This window comes from Hydra vulgaris, chromosome 02 (assembly GCF_038396675.1).
Source record: "Hydra vulgaris chromosome 02, alternate assembly HydraT2T_AEP".
NCBI lineage: Eukaryota > Metazoa > Cnidaria > Hydrozoa > Anthoathecata > Hydridae > Hydra > Hydra vulgaris.
This window is the reverse complement of record NC_088921.1, coordinates 12,199,726-12,224,228: the sequence shown is the minus strand read 5'-3', so window position 1 is coordinate 12,224,228 and position 24,503 is coordinate 12,199,726. Positions and strand designations below refer to the sequence as shown.

At 28.4% G+C, this 24,503-nt stretch overlaps 3 protein-coding genes across 3 annotated transcripts; 2 read left to right on the top strand and 1 right to left on the bottom strand.

Moving 5' to 3' along the window:
* The first annotated feature begins 896 nt into the window (after positions 1–896).
* LOC136075849 (uncharacterized) lies at positions 897–1,667 on the top strand. The gene has a single exon (XM_065789286.1). It carries the CDS (start codon positions 897–899, stop codon positions 1,665–1,667), a length of 771 nt encoding a protein of 256 aa, XP_065645358.1.
* A 1,947-nt stretch (positions 1,668–3,614) lies between these two features.
* On the bottom strand, positions 3,615–6,916 carry LOC136071781 (uncharacterized). The gene is made up of 8 exons (XM_065790150.1): positions 6,658–6,916; positions 6,442–6,570; positions 6,238–6,351; positions 5,831–5,947; positions 5,684–5,740; positions 5,045–5,259; positions 4,342–4,507; positions 3,615–4,224 (listed from the first exon to the last, which is right to left on the bottom strand). Exons 1-8 carry the CDS (start codon positions 6,863–6,865, stop codon positions 4,088–4,090), a joined length of 1,143 nt encoding a protein of 380 aa, XP_065646222.1. The 5' UTR covers positions 6,866–6,916; the 3' UTR covers positions 3,615–4,087.
* A 16,783-nt stretch (positions 6,917–23,699) lies between these two features.
* On the top strand, positions 23,700–24,503 carry LOC136075848 (uncharacterized). The gene has a single exon (XM_065789285.1). It carries the CDS (start codon positions 23,700–23,702, stop codon positions 24,501–24,503), a length of 804 nt encoding a protein of 267 aa, XP_065645357.1.

Sequence of the window (24,503 nt, the reverse complement as noted above, 5' to 3'; positions counted from 1 at the left end):
AAGTCTGACGTTTAACTTGCGCTTCAGTTTTGAATTAGGGGACAAATCTGCTGAAAGGACTCTGGCAACAGGTCAGCACTCAACATTATCCTTAACCTGTGAAGCTAACCATTCTTTTGTTGTTTGAAATTTTTTGAAGAGCTTCAAGTGAAGTTCCTTTAAAGCAGGATTTAAGTAGTTTGCTGCAGCACTTAATAAGTTTCCAGTGTGACAAAGAGGAAATCTTTTCTCAATGCAGCTTTTCAAGTTTTTTGCATACAAGACCCCGTAGCCATTTTTTCCATCCGTCTCAATAAATTGATCAATTTTGTCATGGATTAAATAAAGAGAATCGGTGACAGTGTTAATTGTTGGAATAGACTCAGCCGACTACGTTTCTGAAGCTTCTTTAAGTGGTGCCAAAATTTCTACTGCTCCCTCGATTGATTTCCACTGTGATGCACTGATGGTCTTTGAAGAAAAAATATCTTCATTTGCACATAAGCTGATAATTGCACTCTTTAGATGTAGGACAGAAGCCATGCAATCCAGTTCACTATTCCATCTTGTGTCAACAGATTGGCGTAACTGTCTAAAATTGATTCCTTGAGCGTCTGATTCTGATTCAAGCAACTCAGCTGCAACTGTTGACTGGTGAGTTAAAGAAGCCAAATCTTTGCATGTTTGCAACGCATCATCCATTTCAGCAGTCATTCCAAATGAGTCTCGAACTGCACATTGCAAAATGTAATTGTTGCACAAGTATTGGTCAAGGCGCTTTGACAATTTGACTGCAAGTTGTAAAATAAAAAGTGTAAAATAAAAAAAAAATTAAAAAAAAAAACAAAAAGAAAAAAGTATTTTTTTTTTTTTTTTTTAAGAAAACGTTGAATATATATTATATATATTGATTAATAATGGCTATTACAATGGATCAAGTAAAAAAAACGATACAAAAAATGTTTAAAGAATTTAAGAACGAAATAGACGAAATGATGAAGCAACATGAAAAAAACGTGTTAAACATATTAAGCGCAAACACGAAAATCATATACGATAGATTAGATAAAGTAGATTTGAAGGTTAATCAGCATGCAAAGCAAATAGAGATAATGGAAAAAGACGTAGAAGAAATCAAAAGAAGCTTAAATTTTCACGAACACCTTTTTGAAGAAAAAATTAAGACAGCTATTACTTCTCAGGAAAAAAAACAAACATCTCACATTGAAAAGCAAAATCATAATTCCGACTATCATAAAATAAAAAGTAAACTAAGAGAGATGGAGGATAGATCTCGCAGAAACAATTTAAGGGTAGACGGGATAAAAGAAAACGAAGGTGAAACGTGGATTGAAAGCGAATTAAAAGTCAGTAAAGTTTTTGAAGAGCATTTGGGGTTAACAAATATTAGGATTGAAAGAGCTCATAGAACTGGTCAGAGAGATTTAAACAAACCCAGAACAGTTGTATTAAAACTGTTAGATTATAAAGATAAAGTTGAAATTTTAAAAAAAACATCTCAATTAAAAGGTAAAAATATTTATATTAACGAAGATTTTTGTGCCGAAACTGTCACAATTAGGAAAGCGCTACGGGAACAAATGAAAGTTGAACGAGCAGCCGGAAAATATGCATTCATCTCTTACGATAAGTTGATCATTCGGGATTGGGCTGCGAACAAAAAGTAAAATATTATTTTCGTAACATTTATATTTACTTATTTATTTATATTTTGTTTTACTTTCTATATGTTACTTTGCTTTATTAATTATTTTAAATTTTACTTATAAAAATGGAGGTCAATCTTTCATTTAATTTTAGTGATGAGAATGCTAGTGATAATAACTATTTTAATGGAAAAAATTTAGAAAGCGAGTATTATTCAATTTTTGAATCTACTCAATATCTCTGTCAGAACAAAAAAAACTTTTCTATATTACATGTAATCATTCGAAGTATTAACAAAAATTTTGAAAATCTTAGACTCTTATTGCATCAACTGCACCACGAATTTCAAATAATTTGTATTACGGAAACTTGGCTTAAAACCAATGGAAAAAATTCAAATCTTGAATTAAGTAATTACGTATCAGTTCACCAACCGCGTTTTAACTACGCTGGTGGTGGTGTTAGTATTTTTGTTCACAAATCAATAAACTTTATTTTACGTAATGATCTTAATGTTAATGAAACAGATTGTGAGTCGCTGTGCATAGAAATCATAAACAAAACCACCAAAAACATTGTAATCAATTCTATTTATAGACAACCATCTGGTATTTTAAAAAAATTTAAAACTTATTTAAGCAGTTTTTTAACCAAAATTAGCTTAACACGGAAACATGTTTACTTGGCTGGTGATTTTAACTTAAACTTGCTTAATTATGCTTCAAATAAAAATGTTCAATATTTTTTAGATACTTTAACCCAATATAATCTATGACCAACAATAAATAAGTCAACGAGAATAACTAAGACTACATCTTCATTACTTGATAATATAGTTACTAACAATTTTCAAAATTGTCGTTTAGGTTCGGGCATAATCAAAGCTGATTTAACAGATCACTATCCAATATTCTTATTTACTGATAACATTACCCAAACTAATCCTCCGTCGAACTCTACAATTTTAATGCGACAGATCAATGAAAACTCCTTATTGTATTTTCGAACTCTTTTATCAGAAAATCTCGATTTGAATCTTATTTTACAATCCCATGAAGTAAATAATGCATATGAACTATTTTTAACACAATTCTGTAAACAGTATGACATAGCATTTCCCTATGCGCGCATCACTGATGATTTAGTAGTGATTCAATACTTATTGTAAGTGGTGATTAAGTACTTACTAAACGTTGATTTTGTAAACTTTTTATCACTAGTGATTGAGTGGTGAGTTTTTATCACTAGTGATTGAGTGGTGAGTTTTTATCACTAGTGATTGAGTGGTGAGTTTTTATCACTAGTGATTGAGTGGTGAGTTTTTATCACTAGTGATTGAGTGGTGAGTTTTTATCACTAGTGATTGAGTGGTGAGTTTTTATCACTAGTGATTGAGTGGTGAGTTTTTATCACTAGTGATTGAGTGGTGAGTTTTTATCACTAGTGATTGAGTGGTGATTTGTTACTAGTGAATAAGTAGTGATTATCACCGCTGATTTAACACCGATACACTATTGATTTAACACCGATACACTATTGATTTAACACCGATACACTATTGATTTAACACCGATACACTATTGATTTAACACCGATACACTATTGATTTAACACCGATACACTATTGATTTAGTAGTAATTCAATACTAATCGTAAGCGCTGATTAAGTACTTATTCCACGGTGATTTTGTAAACTTTGTATTACCGTAATTGAGTGGTAATTTATCACTAGCAAATATGTAAAGATGATTACAGTTGATTTAACGCCAATGCACTCGTGATTTAGTTTAGATATCGTTAATAGTGATAAGGTACTTATTATATATCATTTATGGTATATTTAAGTAATATTGATAAAATACTATTTATTTAACGTCAAATTCCAGTGTTTGCAGGGATTGCGATAATTAACATATTTAAAAATAATCATTCAAAATCCTTAATTTGTTTTTAATAAAAAACTACAGTTAGACTTCTGAAATTTTATTTCTGAAATAATACAAACATAATACAAAAGAAATATATAATAAAGAAATACAAACGAGTGACGTTTTACAAAAAATAGGATCAAATACATAAAAATGAAAAATAAACTATAATTAAAAATATTTTCATAACGTTTTATTGTGACTATCTCCTTTAAAACTGTAGAGTTGATTATTTAGTTATCATAATCTTTTACACTTTCATGCTGACTCCTGACTGCATCTAAAAAAAAAGAAAACTGAACATTGATAAAATTTAGAAAGAAATATTTTAACAAAATTTTTTTATTAGAGTATGATGATAAATCATAAACAAATTAAAAAATAATAGAAGGCACAAATCAGTTTTTTAAATTGAATGTAAATAACAAAAGTTAAATGATATGTTAATTTATAAAGTTACTAAACAGCAGTTAAAAAATATTTTTATTAGTAAAAGAAAAACAAATTTTTTTTTATAAAGTTTTATTTGGATTTTCAATTTTTTTCTTCTCAGTTCGAATATTCAAGACACCAGCTTGTCGCAACCACTCTCCAATAAAACTGTGGAGTTGAATATCTTTGGTGTCAGCATGCTGACTACTAACTGCCTCTAAATAAAAAAGATACAGAACTTTAAAACATGAAATTGAAATACCTTTGTATATTTGAAACGTGACTTAGTCACATTTAATAAAATATGTGTAAACTTGTTCCTTTGTATATATACCTATAATGGCTGAATAAATATTTTTGAATTCCGTGCAAAAATTACATTTCTTGGCAGTCCCCGTTATATTATATTTCGAAGCAACATCTTTAGTTAAAAGTTTATTCATTGCCTCATAGATACTTTTTTTAGGGTGGATGCCACAAGCACGAGCTAAAACTGCCACCTGTAATAATAATTTAATATTTATAATAACATGATAAATTAAAGTAACCAGTAAAAAATCTAGGGGGAGGGGGTATGCATCCCCCTCTGCCAGAATATTTAAACCATCAGTATAGCCAGCAAAAATCTTGAAAATACTATATCAAATTGCTATGGAAATAAGACATAGGTGACTTGAGATGTAAAAGGCATTTACAATAATATTTTTTATTAGATTTTCATGAATTTTTATTCAAGATTTTGATCTTTAGAATAAGTTTAAACTCATTCCACACCTCTACTGTGAATTCCTGCATCTATCGCTGCTTACTTTTCACTATTTGGTTAAATATTACTGCAACAAAAAAAAACAGTGAACATTACCTACCTGTAACAAACTAACAGCAATATAATACGATATTACTAATTAACATTGTATGGATTTGAAATTTGAAAAAATATCTTTAGCTCGAACCAGATTTTTAACTGACTAATACAGTGTTATAAATTATGTGTTACAAATAATAACAAAATTGCTAAAATATACTAGTGAACATACCAGCTGCAAATATATACTTTTGTCTTCTAATTTACTTTCTAACTTCCCCAAATCCTCAACATTGTCAATAGTAATTAAGACAAACGTATTAACATTATCTACCCCTGTATGCTGCAAAACTGAAAACTTTTCTATAAGATCTTTTTGGGTTTGCTTAATATTAGATAAATCTTTTTTTAAATTTTTTAAAATTTTCATCACATTTTTCTGGAAAACTAAAAATAAAGAAATTTTAAGTTACAAAAAGATACATTTTGACACTGGATCTTTCATAATGCTCTGGTTGGGACATTTTTATTTTATATATAATATAATATCAGATGTTATATTATATATAAAATAAAAATGTCCCAGAGCATTATGAAAAATTAAGTGTCAAAATGTTTGTACCAAGAAAATTCCTATTTAAATACCTTAAAATCTAATTATTAGTATATATGTACATATATTTATTAGTATAGTTATACATATATATATATATATATATATATATATATATATATATATATATATATATATATATATATATATATATATATATATATATATATATAATTAAATACCAAGAAATCGAGTTATTAGTTTATTTAATTGTTTTGTATGAAAGCATAAAAATTTAAATTTAAAGTTCAACTATACCATCTTGTGATACAGTGGGTGTACTATCTATGTCATCCAAAGTTTTACTGCTGCAACCTGCAATAAAAAACTTTGTTTATTTATATACGCAAATTTTATAAGAATTTAATATCCAACATATATAAAGAATAAAAACTGTACTATTACTTGTGTTATGCTGCAGGAGATAAGATTGAGAAGATGGTACTTTAGTTTGAGATTCTGGATCAATCTCCAAATCAATTCTTTGCCTCTTTTTAGTAATCAAATTCAGATTTGAAGGCACTTAAAAAAAAAAAACCTTAAATTTAATTATAGAAAACTACACTTTAAAATATCTGCAAAAATAAACTTCTTAAAAGATATCTGATATACTTTAGATGTATATTGTAAAGTCTTACAAAGATCTTTGTTAGCATAACAAATAATACTCATTGATCTTACTAAATATTATTTGCTATACCAAAGTGTAAAAAATTAGTCTCAAAGAAGAAAAATGTATACACCAGTATTGAAAACACAATAAAAAAAAAGTTTATAAATATAAATTTTTAATTATAGATAAAATAAAGAACATTTTTGTAGTGATGGTGGAAGTAATGGAAACTTGTTGATTATTGTCTCTTGCTCTTCATCACTGCTGCAAACTAATTTAGGCCTTTTTGGTTGATTGGAAACAATATCATTATCTATAATAAACAATACACCTGTTCACAAATTTTTGCAAAAAATTTTTTAGTATAATACCAAACAAAATAAAGTAAATAACTTAAAATAACCCAAATCATCAGAATCACTCATAAAATATGGTAAAACCGTTCGACATTTTCGCTTGGAAAGATTATCATCATCTGTATCTTCGTTCGTATCAATGGCTGAGGGGACAAGCTCACATTCAGAAAAGCTGCCTAAAATAAAAAATAAAAACATGAAAATGCAAGTACTATAAAATATAGATAATTGTTTCATAAAAGTTGAATATGACTTAAACTTACTTCCACTTCCATATTTCTTTAACAAAATAAACCTGAACCAGTCTTTTTTTGGTAGTTGCCTGTTTAAAATTAATGGCTTCACATTAGGAACTGGAGGCCAGCACACCCAAAAGCTATCATTTCTTTCTTCTATCCAATTTGAAGGAATTGTTCCATATTCAATGGAATGTGGAGGTTCGAGCCATTTCACTTTAACAAACTTATCCATTTTTTTTTAATTTAAAAATAAAAGCTGAAATAAATAATTAAGTAATAAATAATTAACAATTAGAACAATAATAAAAAAGTAATTACAATAATAAAAATAAACGAATATTATCATTGATATTATTGTTGTTATTATTAGTATTATTATTATTGTTGTTATTATTATTATTATTATTATTATTAATAACTATTTATATATACATAGTTAGGGACAGTATTAAACAGGTATCAATAAAAAAATTAGAGTGAATAATATAATTAAACATTTTCATCATAAGAAAAGTAAAACGAAAATAATATTATGAGGCGATAAGTAAATTATAAACTATATATATATATATATATATATATATATATATATATATATATATATATATATATATATATATATACAGAGTGCTACTACATCGACTGAGGGTTAAGCAGGGGCAGCTATCTTTTCTTTCATTATTCTTTGTTTTTACCTTAAGAGAGCAAAAATGTTATTAGGAAATTGCGATCTAACATATGTATTGAGTATAGTAGAGTATATATATATATATGTATATATATATATATATATATATATATATATATATATATATATATATATATATATATATATATACATATATAAAATGAGAAAGTCATTTTAAACAACAGTTATCATAAAACTAAACAATTTCATTCATTTTGTTATGCTACATTGTATAAAAATTTAAGAGTAAAATCATTATAAAATTAATTTGTAAACCATATATCAAATCTGTTGCAAAATTAGCATTTGCTTAGGTTGTGTCTCTTTATCGTGCTCGACATTTTCATACTCCAGATTCTATTCTTTATCTCTATAAATCTCAAATTCGTCTTTGTATGGAATACTGTTGCCTTACCTGGGGCGGATTTTTCAATGATGCCCTTTCTCTTTTAGACAAGGTGCAAAAATGCATTGTAAACATAGTTTTATCTCATCGTCTTAATGTTGCTTTTCTTTCTTTTTTCTACAAATACTATAACAGGCACTGCTCTAAAGAACTAGTGTCTCTTGTGCCATCTACTAAAATTCATTCTCGTGTTACTCGTCATTTAATTAAGTCTCATCCTTTTTCTGTGACTATTCCTAAGTGCTCCAAAAACTTTTATTTGCCTAGTTTTTTTTCTCAAATATTAGTTCTTTGGAATTCGGTACCTTCATCTTGCTTTCCTGATTCATATAATTTGCAATTTTTTAATTCATCTTTCAATCATTATCTTGCTCTATAAACTTCATCCTTTCTCTGATCCAGTAACTTCCAATTCTAATAGTAAAACCAAATGTGTAAAAGTTATATATATATATATATATATATATATATATATATATATATATATATATATATATATATATATCAAAATTATAGATTTGTAAAATTGTCATTAAGGTCACAGTGGAGAAGAGGAATAAGTACATAGCCTCCTTTATCACAAGGCATCATGATGGCTTTGTGTAGCAATGCATTCTGTTCCAATTCAATTTCCTTGCAATTTGACAAAGTTGTTAAGTGGTAAATATGAATGAGTGAACTTGGTAAAGGACTTTCAAAAAAATTTGTTAGTTTCGAAAATTTAAACAATTTACAAAAATATTTGTTTTCTACAACTTTCTCAACAACTACAAAACCTATTTTGCTGATATAATAAACTCTATTTCTAAAATTTGTATTAAAGATCACTGATTTTTTTGTTGGTAATAGATGTATTACTTTACTTTGTTCATCAAGCCTTTTAACAACTTGAGCAACTGTATATGTACCACTATGAATTTTTCTTTTAATTTTTCCAAGGTAATTTTCAAAAGGAAATGCAGATATTTTATTCAATGATACTTTGTGATTTATTACATCATCAGCTAAATGAATAATACTGTGCACATTATAAGATGCAAACAATGGTCCATAAAAAACAATTGATTCTGTTGTAAACCATTCTAACAAACTCTTACAGTAAGAAACCATTGAGTTATCTTTAATCATTGTCTCAGATAAAAGAATGTGCATTGCAGCTGATAAAGCCAATAAAAGTTTATACTCATCATGCGATATTTTACCTTTCATAACTACAATTCCTGCATATAATAAAAAAAAGCAAAATTCAGTTGCTTTAAAATCAGAAAATTCATCCAAACTTCTAGGCCAACCTTGAAAGTCTGTTGGTGTGCATTTTCTTATTTCGAGCAACTGCGAAGAAATTTTGCTGTGTACAGAGGAACCTATATTGTTAATATAACTCTTCATAAGTTTCTTTGTAACCCCTAGACAAACTAAATGCATGTAATCAAGTACAAATCCAGTCACCATTGGAATTTCAAGTTTGGATAATGGTGATTTACCAATCTGATGCTCTGAATAAAATTTTTCTTTAAACTTTTTATCATCTCGTATTAAAGATTTAGTACCTAACAATCTTATACCTTTATGATACTCACCATGTTCTTCACATCTTTCACAACTGTCATATCCACTATGACTTTTTATACATTTTAAAAATGCTCTGGCTGGTGCATCACATACAAATGCCTTAATTATTACCTTTAAACCTTCATACCCATTTATAAAATAGAATTTTAACTCTGCTACAAACTTTTTGAGGTATTCTCCAAGAACTGTAGGTTTTCCTTCACCATACCATAAAGCAATTGCATATGGACCTTGTTGATTTATAGTACACAGTAAAGGCCACATTTGTTTTTTTTTACTATTGTATATTCGAGTACCATCAACATTTATAATAAGATCAAACTCTGCTGGCTTTCTGAAGCATTTTACATAATTGCCAAGTGCAATTTTTAAAGAAATATAAACAAAACCACCTCCAGCAACGTTTTCAACATCCACACTTCTTAAAGTATTTTTTAAAAATGTTCCACTTTTAGGAATGTCTTTTATGAATGAGTTCAAATGTGTCAAAAGCTCGTTTAACGGTTTAGACTTGATATTATTTTCAACAGCCCATTTATGAAGAAAATTTCGAGTCTTGACAGATTGAGAAACCTCACTTTCTGTATTACCATTTTTTTCGTTATATCCTACTTCTTCATCATCTTCTTTATGTTCTTCGTCTTCTTTATGTTCTTCGTCTTCTTTATCTTCGTTGTCGTCTTTTTTACCTTCTTCCTCTTTGTCGTCGTTTTCATTAGCTTCTTCTTCGTCGTCGTCTTCTTTACCTTCTTCTTCTCCGTCTTCTTTACCTTCTTCTTCTTCTTTACCTTCTTCTTCTTCATTAAACAACTTTTTAAAACTTCTATAATTTCTCATGTAGCTTTTCATGTAGTGCTTGCGCTTATTACCTGCCATTTTTTTTTGAGACGAGTTATAACTTATTTTCGCATTTTGATATATTACTAAACAGTCACTACTTAATAAGCATTGAATCACCACTAATATAAAATTATTTTGGGTATTTGATTTTTGCGTATAAATAAGTAATGTATTAGTGGCGATAGAGCGGTGATTGAGTGGCGATCACTAGTGATCACCACTAAATCACCGTTGAGCAGTACTAAATCACTAGTGATGCGCGCATAGGGTTCCTGTTAAAAAAATAGTTATAAAATGCAAGTCTCTTCTAAATCCCTGGATGACCAAGGGTCTAATAAAATCGTCTAAAAAAAAACAAAAACTATATGTTAAATATTTAAGGCATAAAACATATAAAAATGAAATAAACTACAAAAAATATAAAAACTTATTTGAAAAAACAAAAAAACATTCTAAAAAAAATTATTATGCAAAGTTGCTAGAAAAAACCAACGGCGACACTAAAAAAACGTGGAATATAATTAAACAAGTAATTGGTAAAAATAAATGTGTAACAAATAATCTCCCCCAAAAGCTTTTAATTGACGGGGAAATGACTTACGATAAAAAAAATAGCTGAAAAACTTAACTCATTTTTTCTTGAAGTAGGGCCAAACTTGGCGAGTAAAATTCCACCAAGTACCATAGAGTTTGAATCCTATATCAAACCGTGTAATACTATTATGGAAGAATCTAATTTAAATCTAAGCGAGTTAAGAAATGCTTTTAATAGTCTTAAAAGTAATAAAAGTGCCGGGCTTCGACAAAATTAGTGTAAATGTTGTTAAATCAGTTTACGATATCATTGAACCGTCATTATTTCATATTTTTAATCTTTCATTAAAACTAGGTGTTGTGCCAATAAAACTTAAAGTTGCCGTAATCACTCCAATTTTTAAATCTGGTGACGAAACTAATATTTCCAACTACAGACCAATTTCCGTCTTACCTTGCTTCTCAAAATTATTGGAAAGAATTATGTATAACAGACTTTATAACTATTTGATGTCAAACAGTTTGCTGTACAGTAAACAATTTGGGTTTAAAAAAGATAATTCAACTAACCAAGCGGTAATTGAACTGATTAATCATGTAACAAATGCATTCAATAATGACTATTTTACCTTAGGAGTTTTTATTGATCTGTCAAAAGCCTTTGACACTGTTAACCATAAGATACTTATAAAAAAACTGGAACTCTATGGAGTAAGAAATAAAAACTTACTTTGGTTTGAAGATTATCTAGCAAACAGGTCACAATGTATTATTTATAAAAAAACTGAAAAAGAAAAACACATAACTTGTGGTGTGCCCCAAGGTTCAATCTTAGGACCATTATTATTTTTATTGTATATAAATGATTTGTACTTAGCATCAAATATTTTAAATGTTATATTGTTTGCAGACGACTGCAATCTTTTTTATTCCGACAAAAACATAAAAGTTCTCTTTAATATATTTAATGAAGAACTATTAAAAATAAACGAGTGGTTTACAAGTAATAGGCTTTCGTTAAATGTAGAAAAAACTAAATTTATCTTATTCTCCAAACCTAGTAAAGGTGATGATGTTCCTCTAAAATTACCTAATCTTATAATCAATAAAACATTTATCAAAAGGGAACCAATCGTTAATTTTTTAGGAGTAATACTAGATGAAAATTTGTCATGGAAACCACATATAAAATACATAGAAAATAAAATCTCAATAAATATTTCCATATTATATAAAACTAAACCATATCTTAACACTGCTTCCTTAAAAAAAATATACTTTTCATTTATTCATAGTTTTATCTCGTACTGTAATATTGTATGGGGTAGTACTAATTATAGTAAATTAAAAAAACTTTATAGTAAGCAAAAACACGCATGCAGGATTGTATTTGGTGCACACAGAACTTTTCATTGCGAACCTCTTTTAAGGAAGCTTGGTGCCCTAAGTATCTATAAACTTAATATACACCAGGTTCTACAATTCATGTTTAAAATAAAACGTGGGCTTTCTCCTATTGTGTTTCAGTCTTACTTTAGTGAAATCTCGCACAAGTATCCTACTAAATTTTCAATTAACAACTTCATTGTACCAAAAACTAATTTAAAACTAGGTTCTTACCAAAATCAATATCGTGGACCGTTTCTGTGGAAACATTTTTTAAAATTTATTACAAAAAAAAATAATATTCAAAACATCTCTTTGGAACAATTCAGGAAAGAATCTAAGAGTCTTTTATTGCAAAATGATCTTGAGTTAAAATATCTCTTTTAAAATAAATAATATAAATTATCTAAAAAATAGTTATTGACACTACTTCTCTTTTGTTGCTGTTTTATTTATATTTAACTTTTGTTAATTTTTGATATATTGCATTATATTTCAACACTTATATTTATATTGTGACTAACGTGTAAAATGCTTATTTTGTACTTTGCTACTTTTCTTTTTTTATATATAAGCTGACGATTTTTTTTCAATGTAAATGGGGCTCGATGATAAGACAGTTTATGTCTTCTGCTTGCTCCAGCTCTCTTATTTATTAACACGATTTATTTCATTGTAAATTTTAAAATACGGTAAATATATATTAAAAAAAAAAAAAAAAAAAAAAAAAGTTTCATGTTTCTTGCCTGGTCGTTCACGCAGTACATTGGCAAATCAGCAGGCAAATTTAGTTCTTCTTAGAAAGAATCCAGCTTTCCTTCAATTAAGATACCTGTGTGTCTGCCTGGGAACTGTTGGACATGGGGTGTCCAGTGATGTAGTCTCCAATTTTTGTCAATAGCATGAAAAATCTAAGAGATGTAGCTGTCCTGAGCTCTAGAAGTCCAAAGGTCAGAAGTAAATGCAGCACTTTTTAGATTTGGCGTAATCTCCGTTATTATGCTCTTCATTCCAGCTTGAACTTCTCTTGACCGAATTGAAAGTTTTCTTGAATATGTTGTTCTGTGATGAAGGCTCAGTTTAGGGTTTGCAATGTCAAACAATTTCTTGAAACCTCTTCCTTCGACTGCTGAAAAGGATGCCAGATCAGTGCAAAAGTAATCCAGCATTGCAGAGTCAAACTGTTTTTGAATGGAATTGTCTTTGTCATATTTGGACTTTATTTCAACCATTTCGACCATGGTTCGTTGTTTCTTCTTAGGAGGAGGAAGAAGAGAGTCGTCAGTTTTTTCAGAATACTCAACGTAATCTTGGCTGTGTTTTTTTTCGAGGTGACGATGAAGTCCGCTTGTGTTTCCATCTTTTGTTTTCAAAGACTTTTTGCACGCCGTGCATTCAGCACCGTCACTTGTTTTTTGAAAATATCTCCAGATTTTGTTTATTAGATTTATTAAAATCACGGAGTCAAAATATTAATTAATTAAAAAAACAAATTATTAAGCATTTTGTAAATATATAATAATTTTTAATTTGGAAAATAATATAATATTTAAGTCTCGTTTAACTTCTCGCGAGAATTTTCTATTTCTCGTTTCTCACGAGAAACGAGAACGAGACGAGATCTCGCTCATGGTTAGCTTATAATAATTTTTTTGATTCATTGTTTATAATTTCAATAGTTAAAACTTCTTTATCGCCATCAGGTACACTTAAATCATTCCTAACATGATAAACAATGTTTTCATTTACATATATAACGACTCCTCCGCCGCGTTTATTTACTTGCCTTTGGAAAGAAATTAATTTAAAATGAGGAATATAAAAGTTTAAAGTATTATTTAAGTTATTCGAAATCCACGTTTCAGTCAAACAAATTATATTATAACAATTTTTTGTTTCCTCTAAAAAATTGAGAAGTTTTTCAAAATTATTATTTAAGCTTTGAATGTTTACGTGGAGAATTCTAATTTTATTTAAATTTTTGTCGCAAACTTTTTTAAAAAGAAACTCTTCTAATTAGCTTGGAACGTGATGAGTAATCCATTTGCGCGTCGTAGAAAAAATTTATACCGGGTTTTATATTTTCATTATTATTTATTTCAGAAAAGTTGAAACTTATGGATTCAAAATCACTAGTCCCAGCCATGCTTTTTTTTTTTTTAAAGAGGCATTTTTTTTTTAAGTTTCTTTATAAAACCTAACGTTTGGGTTTCTAAATTCCCTGCAAAAAATTCTCTCATTTTTTATAACAGCATACTTGACTTCACTGCGTAGTCTTTTTACTTCCTCCCATAACTTTTTACGACTCTCGATAGTTTCCTTCGCAAAATCTTCTTTAATAAATACATCAGTTCCACGCAAGTTTTTCACAGCGTTTAGAACTTTGTTTTTGTCTTGGTAGTTTAATAGCTTCAAAAATATCGTTCTTAGTAGTTTACTATCTTTTGATTTGCCCACTCGATGCGCTCTTTTCACATGCACTTCGCTGTCAATTTTCAGTTGTTTTTTGAAAATATTTTTTACTGTATTTTCACAGTCACTCCATGTTTCGTTAGGTTTTTCTTTAACTCCATCTATTTTCAGATTATTTCGACGAGATCTGTTTTATAAATCAATTGTTTTTTTAAAAAATTTAAAATGTAAAATATTTAAATACTTATCATAACACTTTTAATTTGTACAATCTTTTCCATTAGGTTTGTTTCTTGAAAGTTTAGAGATCACTTATATCTTTTTGAATATTTATCACTATTATAACAATTATTATTATAACTATTTATAACAATATTTATAGATTTGTTATTGTTTACATAAACTTCTAGCTTTTCAATTCTGTCCGTTATTATTTTTAACTTTGCGTTCATAATCGATGCAAAACTTTTTCTTGTTCTTTTCACAACTTTTCCGTTTTTATCAGAATAGATTTTTGTTCTTCTAATTTGTTGGTAATTGTTTTTTCTATGTTTTTAATTGAAATTTTCATATTTGTATAATAATTTAAACACGCTGTAAAAAAAAATATCTCTGTTTCAATAACTTCAAAAGCGGCCGTGGCGCAGTGATTAGAGCACTTACATTAGAAGCAGGAGATCTAGGTTCGAAACCAACTCTGAACATATTTTCGCGTCACGGTAAGGAAAAGAAACTCAAGTACTAAAAATATATTTAAATATTTTGTGTTGAAAAGATAATTTCTTTTACTTTCCGTTTAAAAGAAGAGTGAGACCATTTAAAAGAAAAATCAAAATTAGGAAAATTTTTTTTTTTTTATAATAGAAAGACCACGTTAAGAAATACAAAACTGGTCAATCTTAGTTTGGCAACATGGCTCTTCGATACTTTTACTGGCACGAAGATCATATTTGTTTTTAGGTTTCAAATTATAAAGATTTATAAATATAAAATTTATAAATAAAAAAATTTATAAATAAAAAAACACTAGGTAATATATTTTCTTTACATTTGAACATAAAACATAAAATATTCAAAACATTTAGTTCTTAAATATTCAAAACTTTCATTTCTTTAAGAAGTGGTGTTGAACTTGAAAAACGATTCGCAAAATTAATTGTGCGAACTGCGTGTTTCTGATGTCGATAGAGAGATTTAAGTTTGGTTTTGTTAGCACTTCCCCATGTTATATTTGCATAATTTAAATGACAATGAATAATATAGCTGTGTTAATTGATGTTTATTTAATATAGGGGAAAAGCTCCTATGATAGCATACTTAACTTTGAAGCTTCATTATTCAGTATCCTGTAGACCATGAACAAATGTTTTGATATGGATACATTCTTTGTTACATGTAGAACAATAATTACCCCAAAAGTTTTTACCAGTTTTATTTTTATATTAGTTATTTTTATTTAAAAAAAAAGCACAAGTATGCCACCATAGACAACTACTGCTCCTATGATGGCATAGGGGAGGATGGGGCTGGTTAGCATCAAGGGTAACTTGACAATTTCATTTGACCTTAGAGTCTTCCCTCAGAAATGCCAGAAATTACGCGTAATCATCCTAATTAACCATTTCGTGCTACACAACAGCAGTGAAGAATTTCGCACATGCGCATAAGAGATATTGCGTTTTATATGTTTTTTCAACCAAAAATTTTTTAGAAAAATTCCTTTTTACTTCACTAACAAATATGTTGTTTTTATGAAAGAAAAAAGGTTTTCTCTGCTCGTCAATATTGCAACACACCTAACTCGTCAGTATGCCATCATAGGAAGAAGTCATCATTTTCATTTAAACAAGCTATGTCTGCCTTGTTCAAAAGATAAAATTAAAAAAGTATTCTACTAAATGCACATATATATATATATGTATATATATATATATATTAAAAAAGTATTCTACTAAATGCACAAAACTTGGAAATTAAATGCATGAAAACTTCATTTCTGCACAGTTGATAATAAAATCACAATCTTAAATATTTAAAGGGATTAAAAATATAACAGCACATCCCAAAATCAATTTTTAATGATTATAAAAGCAAAATTTGTGCATAAGAGACGTATTTTTACTAAAATAAATGTAAAATCAATATAATCATAGGCGCCTTTCCCCTATGTCTAACTTTATATAGAACTCCAATGCTTTAAGCAACTTTCATGGAAATATTATCAATTTGTTGCCTCCAAGATAAGTTTTCATCTATTATGACTCCTAAAAATATTGTATTTTTTTTCTCTTTTTTATACTGTACTGTAAATAGATAAGTCAGGCAAGATATTTTGAATTTTCTTTTTTTTAGAAGTTGGATAAAAAAGTATCCATTTTGTTTTATCGGTATCTAAAGACAACCTATTTTTTTTGAACCAATACAAAATATTTTTAAGTTCGTCAGTCATGTTTTTAAAAAGTATTTTAATGTCTTCGTGTGACTGAAATAAGCTCGTATCGTCAGCAAATTTTATAGTCGTTAAATTAGAAGCTTTGTAAAGATTATTTATATATATTAAAAATAAGAGTGGCCCAAGTATGGATCCTTGCCGGACACCACATGTTATATTCGATAATAATTGCGACAAAGATTCCTCGTTATAAACAAATTGTTTACGGTTACTTACATAACTTTTCAACCTAGGGTTTTATCTCTTATACCATAGCTTTCCAGCTTTTTCAATAAAATATGGTGATTAACAGTGTCAAAAGCTTTTGACAATTCAATAAACATGCCTAGAGTAAATTGAGAGTTCTCAAAAGTCAGCACTACTGCGCGTTACTTGGAGAATAACGTGTTCAGTAGGACTGTTACAGTGAAAATCAAACTGATTTTTATAAAGAAGTTTATTGTCAATAAGATAAGTGTACAATCTGTTTTACATTATTTTTTCTAATATATTTGAAAAGACTGTTAGAACTGAGAAGGACAATAATTTGTTACGTTTGTAGGGTCGCCTGTTTTAAAAATTGGGGTTATTTTTTTTTTTTTTCATTTCATTTTAGGAAAGATCCTTGAGTAATAGGTGCTTTAAATATTTTAAACTTTAAATTTTAAAGAAGAAGATTTTTTAGTCCTCAATCACATCAAAAGAGTCGATTATAATGTTCCCATTTATATCATCGACATAATAGTTAAGCCCAGTTGCTTCTTTTTATTGCTTCAAATGCTATTACAAATTCATTTTATGTTAGATTTGAAAAGTTCAAGGTTGAATTTGTTAATGAAATAAATTCATCAACGGAGTTATTATCTACATAAAGAATTTTATTTGAGAGTTTTTGTTCTATTGTTGAAAAAAACTTGTTAAATTCGGCGGCATTTTAATTGATTTAATTAATAAATAGTTTTTTCGTATATTTGATTAAAATAGTTTTTCAGTAAACATAACTTTTAATAAAATTAGTTTTCATTTTATTTTTAATTAATTTGATTTTCTTAATAACTTAATTGTTATTATAGCTGAACTAGTTTTTATTTAATAAGTTTTTTTTTCCCAATTTTAAAAGTAAACGTTTTTTTTCTACATAAAAATCGATTTTTTAAAAACTTTTCATAATATTTTTTCTCAATTTTTATATAATTATATAATGTAATAAATTAACAAAAAAACAAAAAAAAAAACAAAAAAAAAAAAACAAAAAAAAAAAGAATTTTTTTTGTTTTATTTTTTAAATAATTGAATTTAAAGCTACCCCAATTTACTCAATATATTATTATTTATTTATTTTTATTTCGTCCTTAAAAAAAAGAATACAATGCCATGTTATATAGATAAAATCAACATGACCAGGGCTAAACAAAGACAATATTTGCCTTATCACTACGCCCTGACGTGCTTTCATCAGCAAGCGTGTACAACCATTAAAAGGTAAACGTACAATTACTTTGTACCATTTAAAAATTATTTACAAATATTTACAAGTATGTCAAAATCAGTTACTAATCTATAACACAGGTCAACAAAAAAAAATTTTTTGAAATCATTTTATGACTCTTTTTTTTTTTCTTCGCTGTTTATAAAAAAATAAAATAATAAAATTATGTAATGAAACTTTTACGTTACACAAAGAATATATATAAAACAGACAGGGGCTCAAAGAAGATGCGGATGACTGGTGTGACCACAATCTTTTTATAGAGCCCCTTTACAATAACATTTAAAGCCCACATGGCTTTAGTAAATTTACAATAAAATATTTGTTCTGAAAAATACTAGGTGAAGAATAACTCACCTAGTACAAACTCATATACACATCCTCATATATACATATACACATACACATACACAAACACATATACAAACATACTTACACACACATATATAAACATACTTGCATATATATCAGAAGTTAAGGAGATGCAATTTCATTAGTCGTTTAAAAGAGGAAGTGCTTTTCAAATATTTTATATTGTTATTTTTTAATTGATTCCATAATGACGGACCTTGGTTAGTTAATGAGAATTTTGACACTTGCGATTTTACTCTGCTCAATTGATAGTTATGGTTGCTATATGACCGAAGATTGTATTTTTGTGAAAACGCCGATGTAAAAATATCAGAAAATACTTTTGGCAGCAAGTTATTCTTATACTTATACATAAATATTAATATTTGAAGCGAATTAATTTTAATATATTTAACACATTCGTGTATTTCATTACAGGGGGAGGGTTTTCTAATCTTTTTAAATAGTTAACCGCTTTACATGCGTGGTTTTGTAGCCTCTGTAATCTTGTTAATTTAGTTTTGTGTGTGTTAGCCCAAACAATATTAGCGTAGCAGAGATGACAATGAACAAGACTGAAGTAAAGCATTTTGCGTGATTTATAATCAAGAAAGGACCTAGATTTATATAATACACTTATAGCAGAAGATATTTTTGCTTCAGTAAGACTAATATGTTTTTTCCATGAGGTTCTCTAATTATTAGACTCTAATTATTTTAGAGTTGCCGATATAGAGATCAGGAAGTTTTAATGAAATGATTTCTTTATCGTGAAGTCTATTAAAAAAAGTATTCTTAGTTTTATTTAAATTTGCTTGCCTTAAACCATTCCGCTAGATTTAAAAATTCTTTTTTTGCTATTTTAAATAAAGGTCTCCATTAGAATAAATAAATTCGTATCATCTTCAAATAAAACTGAGTTTAAAATGTTTGAAAACTTATGGAAATCGTTTTTATAAATAAGAAATAACAGTGGTCCCAGAATTAAACCTTGGGGAACACCGCAAGTTATAGTAATGTAATCAGATTTTCCTTCTTCATGTGATATGTATGTTTTCTATTGTTAACTTAATTTATTTACGCAAACTAAATTTTTCAGAATTTTGTAGCATGTAAACATGTCTTACTTAAGGCGACGATTTCTAGTAGTTCCAAACCAAGAATTCTAAGTCTATTAAAATATGAAAAGTTATGCAGGTTAGCAGTTCTCTTGGCAAAACGTTGTTCCACTGCTTTGTTCATTTCAGTGTGGTTTGGCGGCCAAACCGGAGAGCAATATTCTAAGATTGGACTTATTTAGTTAGCGTAGGCTTTTACGATAACACGTGGATCACGACTTTTAAGACACTTAAGAATTAAATATTTATGAGCAGCCGTGGCCTCAGAAATAAAAAGATTTGTGGTTCAAACCCCACCTCTGGGCTAGTTTTGCGACATCGGTTATGAAGGAGGCGTGAACTTTCAACTAAATGGTGTTCTGTGATAAGACCGAATGGACTTTCTGGGGAACCTAAATGAAATTGAAAAAATAAATATCCTCGAATGTTTCCACAAAAATGATCCACGGACGATATTTGAAATATGATTAATATAATTTAAGTACGAATCCATGGTCACACCAAGAGCTTTTGATTTTGTAGACCAGGTTAAATTATGATCTCTTTCTATCTTATTGATAGTTGTTCTTCTAGTTTTGTAGATCTCCTAATTGATAGTTGTGATTAATATTTTTACAAAATAAAAAAGTTGGTGCTATTCTATGAGTAAAACACTTATTATTGGCTTTTAACTGCTTTTTTTTATCAAAGATAAATTTTATAAATGGCAACAGCAAGATTGTGACTTTATTCGGCATCCTTAAATGAATTATATAGCTTGATATCTTTAGCATATAACATTAGAGAGCAATTTAGATCTTTAACTATAGAGGGTAGATCATTAATATATAACAAAAATAACGCTACCCTGTGGAACTCCACTAAGGATGCTGGTTGGATTGGATAGTGAATTTCCGACCAGAATCCTTTGATTTCTGTTGGAAAGAAAAGCTGATATCCAATGAAGGAGGTTATCTATTATACCGTGCAAGTTTTTTTCAAAGTTTTGGATGTTTAATTTAAATTTTCAAAGTTAAATGCTTTTTTAAAATTTTTGAGCAGGTGTGGCGCAGTGATAGCACATTTGCTGTCAGCCCCCCCCCCCCCATCAATGATTTTTTTGTTCATTTAGTCGGCAACTTTGACTCTTTCTGACGGCAAAGTCAGTCGGCAAATGAAGACTCTTAAGACAAGTTAGTCGGTAAGTTTAGACAGTCAGTCGGCGAATTTCGATAAGGCAGTCGGCAATTTTTAAAAAACGAGGACTTTTTTTTTTTTAGTCTGCAAAAGTTGTAATGGCACCCTTCCTTCTCCCCCCCCCCCCTGCTCCACCACGTGACACCGACTCGCGCCGGCCATGCTTGCCTCAGAAACAAAGCATCCTTTTTTAGATTTTTTACTTTTGGATAAACTACCTTTGCTGAAAAATTTACGAAATCTATAAAAATCTATGAAAAATTTATTAAAGTTTAAGAAAAATCTAACATATCTAAACTTTTTTCTTTTTGAGCGCTTCATAGTTTATGTCAAAGGTATTCCGTATTTTGATTACCTGTTTCTTCTTGCCATTTTACAAGTATTTCATTGGTTCAATTTTGAAAAAATAATTTTTATTCACACTTTTTATAAATTTAGAATAAAATTTTTTTGAAAGAAATCTGTTATTGTACTTTACCAATTAAAATTTTTGATAGATATTGATTTCGTGCCTCATTTGTCTTTTATCAGTGGTTTAGCATAATCATTTTTTTTCTATATAAGTTTTTTATAAGTTTATATGATTTTTTTTTAACAAAAATTTTTTTTTTAATTTTGTTGGTTGAGTACTAACCCATTTAGTATTGGAATAGTTAATAAATCAATGTATTAAGCGAAAATATATTACCTTATGCTTTGAGATGTTACGTATGGTTACGTACGGTGTTTTTTTTTTTTTTTTTTTTTTTTTTTGCATTGTTATATTTTTTATTTTCTTAAATAAAAGAAAGAAAACCTAGGTTTAAAGGTGTAGAACCCACTTTATTTTATAAAGGATCTTTTTTTTTAGAAATTTCAAGATATAGAGGACCTTTTTTTAGAACTTGAAGATTAAGCCCTCCCAACTTCGAAAGCTGTGTCATCGACCCTGCACTGAAGTTGAGCCAGTGCTGAAATCGACCCTGCGCTTAAGTCAACCCTGTGCTGAAGTTGACCCTGTGCTGAAGTCGACCCTGTGCTAAAATATAAATGTTCTGTGGTATTAAACTCTTTAGTTTTTAGAAAAACAAAAACTTTATTTAAAATATATTTATTTTTAAAACATTTCAAAATACAAAATTTTAAAACACAAATGTTTAGCTTATTTTAATTGCGAAACTTTTTATTTTATACACCGGTTTTAGTCATTTGATTTGCGTTATTTTTAAATTTTTATGTAAACTCTAGAGCATTTCTTAATATTTTTTGGTATTTTTGATATTTTCGGTATTTTTCAAGAATTGCTTATGGTCAAGTTGTCGATAGTCTACAGCACGCCCAATGGATGTATATTGCTTTTGGTAAAGTGTTCAAAAATTGTATACCTGATAAAGATTAACGCTGCACCACAGCATCCTTGGCCTCTCATAGTTTAAATTTTTAAATTAAGGTAATGCAAAGTTTGCTTAATTTTAATCAAAATTTCACTCAAAAGCTTTCACTTTCAATACACGGTTTTCGAAATTCCCAAAAGTTGTAAAACACACTCATGTTAACAAACACACAAAAATTTCGAGTAAACAAACTTAAAAAACGGTACGTTTTATAAGGGAATCAAGCTGTTTCTTTGAATAGATTTTATATTTTGGTATGTTTTTGCAAAATGAAATGATTATTTTGAAATATAAACTTCTAAATAAACTAACTATTTTGATTTATTATTTTTGCTTTAGTTTTAATAAGTAGTTATTGGTAAAATGGGATATCCTTGCGTTGTAAAAAATTGTTCAAATGGAAGCTATAGACTTATGAAATGGAAATATGCAATATGCACTGAACATAAATGTAGAAAAGAGGATATTGGATGTAGTTGTGCATCGCCTTTTCATTTATTTCCTTTTCCAACTATCAAAAAATCTCCCTCCCAACGTGAAATTTGGATCAAACTAATTAACCGCTTAAACGCTAATAAGACAAATGATTTTTTCTGCCCAAAGAAAGATGCACGAGTTTGTTCTAATCATTTTAAAGATAAAAAGCCTACTATTAAAAATCCTTATCCCACTGAGAACCTTGGATATGATTCTAGACATAAAGTTGCTCTTTTATGTCCTAGCTCTCGACCTCTAAATAGAAACAGTATAATAAATACCGACTCCACACAGCCTTTACTTAAAAAATACGAATCAAATGTTAACTCCAATACATACTTTAATACAATAGTTGATCAAAATCAAGACACCATTTCTGTTAAACAGTTATGTTCTACTTCCTCGTTAATTAGTGTCAACTTTGCTACAAAAAACCTTGTTGACTTTATGATTGAACCAGTACCAGTGGTAGTAGTAGATAAAGAAGAAAATAATATTAATTCACTTTTTAAACATAATGAGTTCACTCAAGCTCAAGAATCAACTTTTTTAATAAGTAGCTTAAAAAAAACTATTGACAAATTATAAAAATTAAATCACAATCTTTTTTTTCAAGACAAAAAATTACAAATTCAACTAAGTATAATTAAAAACAAAGTCAAAAATAATCTTCAAAAGAAAGTCTACAAAAAATTATTAACAAATGACAAAAAGTGTAACTTTTACACAAACGTTCCTTCCCTGAAAGTTTTTCACATTCTTCACGACCTTATAAAACCAATTGTACATCGTCGATTTAGTTACAAAACTGAAATGAAATGTTATCCTAAAAAAAAACCTCATAAAATCACACCAAAAAAACTTGGAAGATGCAGAAAACTATGTTCACAAGATGAGTTTTTACTAGTTCTTATGAAATTATGTCTCGGACTCTTAAGCAATGACCTAGTTGATAGATTTAGTGTTTCTCTTGGCACTGTTTCAAAAATATTTAAATCATTGATTAGAGGCATGTCACAGTATTTAAAATCATTCGTTTACTTTCCAGATGAAGAAAAAGTTCGCTTGAATCATCCTGATCGTTTTAAAAATAATCAAAGTCTGTTAGGAATATTTGATTGCTCTGAAATTTTTATTGAAACACCAAAAGATTTAGAACTGCAACCTGCAACATGGTCTGAGTACAAGCACCACAATACAATGAAGTTCCTTGTATCAGTTACATCCAGCTCTTTCATAGATTTTGTTTCGGAAGCATATACTGGAAGAATATCAGATAAAGCAATAACATTGGATTGTAACTATCTTACAAAATTCCCTCCTTATTCTTCAATCATGCCTGATAAAGGTTTTAATATTGCTAGTGAGTGTGCTGCTTATAGGATTACCTTTATTTCCCCACCTGGAAAACGAGGAGCTTCTCAAATGACACCTGAAGAAGTAGTAAAAATGAGTAATATTGCTAAACTCAGAATTCTCATTGAACAGATAATTAGAAGAATGAAAACTTTTCGAATAATTGGACAAGAATTTCCTATATCACTTCTTGATAATCTTAATGACATTATAGTGATTTGTGCAGCTCTTTCCAATTTTAAATGTTTAATCATGAAATAA

Coding starts and splice junctions, on each gene's coding strand:
- LOC136071781 (XM_065790150.1), bottom strand. CDS start 6,865: ATGGATAAGTTTGTTAAAGTGAAATGGCTCGAACCTCCACATTCCATT. Junction 6,352..6,441: donor GAGTGATTCTGATGATTTGG/GTTATTTTAAGT, acceptor TGTTTATTATAG/ATAATGATATTGTTTCCAAT. Junction 4,508..5,044: donor AAAGTATATATTTGCAGCTG/GTATGTTCACTA, acceptor TTATTATTACAG/GTGGCAGTTTTAGCTCGTGC.
- LOC136075849 (XM_065789286.1), top strand. CDS start 897: ATGGCTATTACAATGGATCAAGTAAAAAAAACGATACAAAAAATGTTT.
- LOC136075848 (XM_065789285.1), top strand. CDS start 23,700: ATGAAATGTTATCCTAAAAAAAAACCTCATAAAATCACACCAAAAAAA.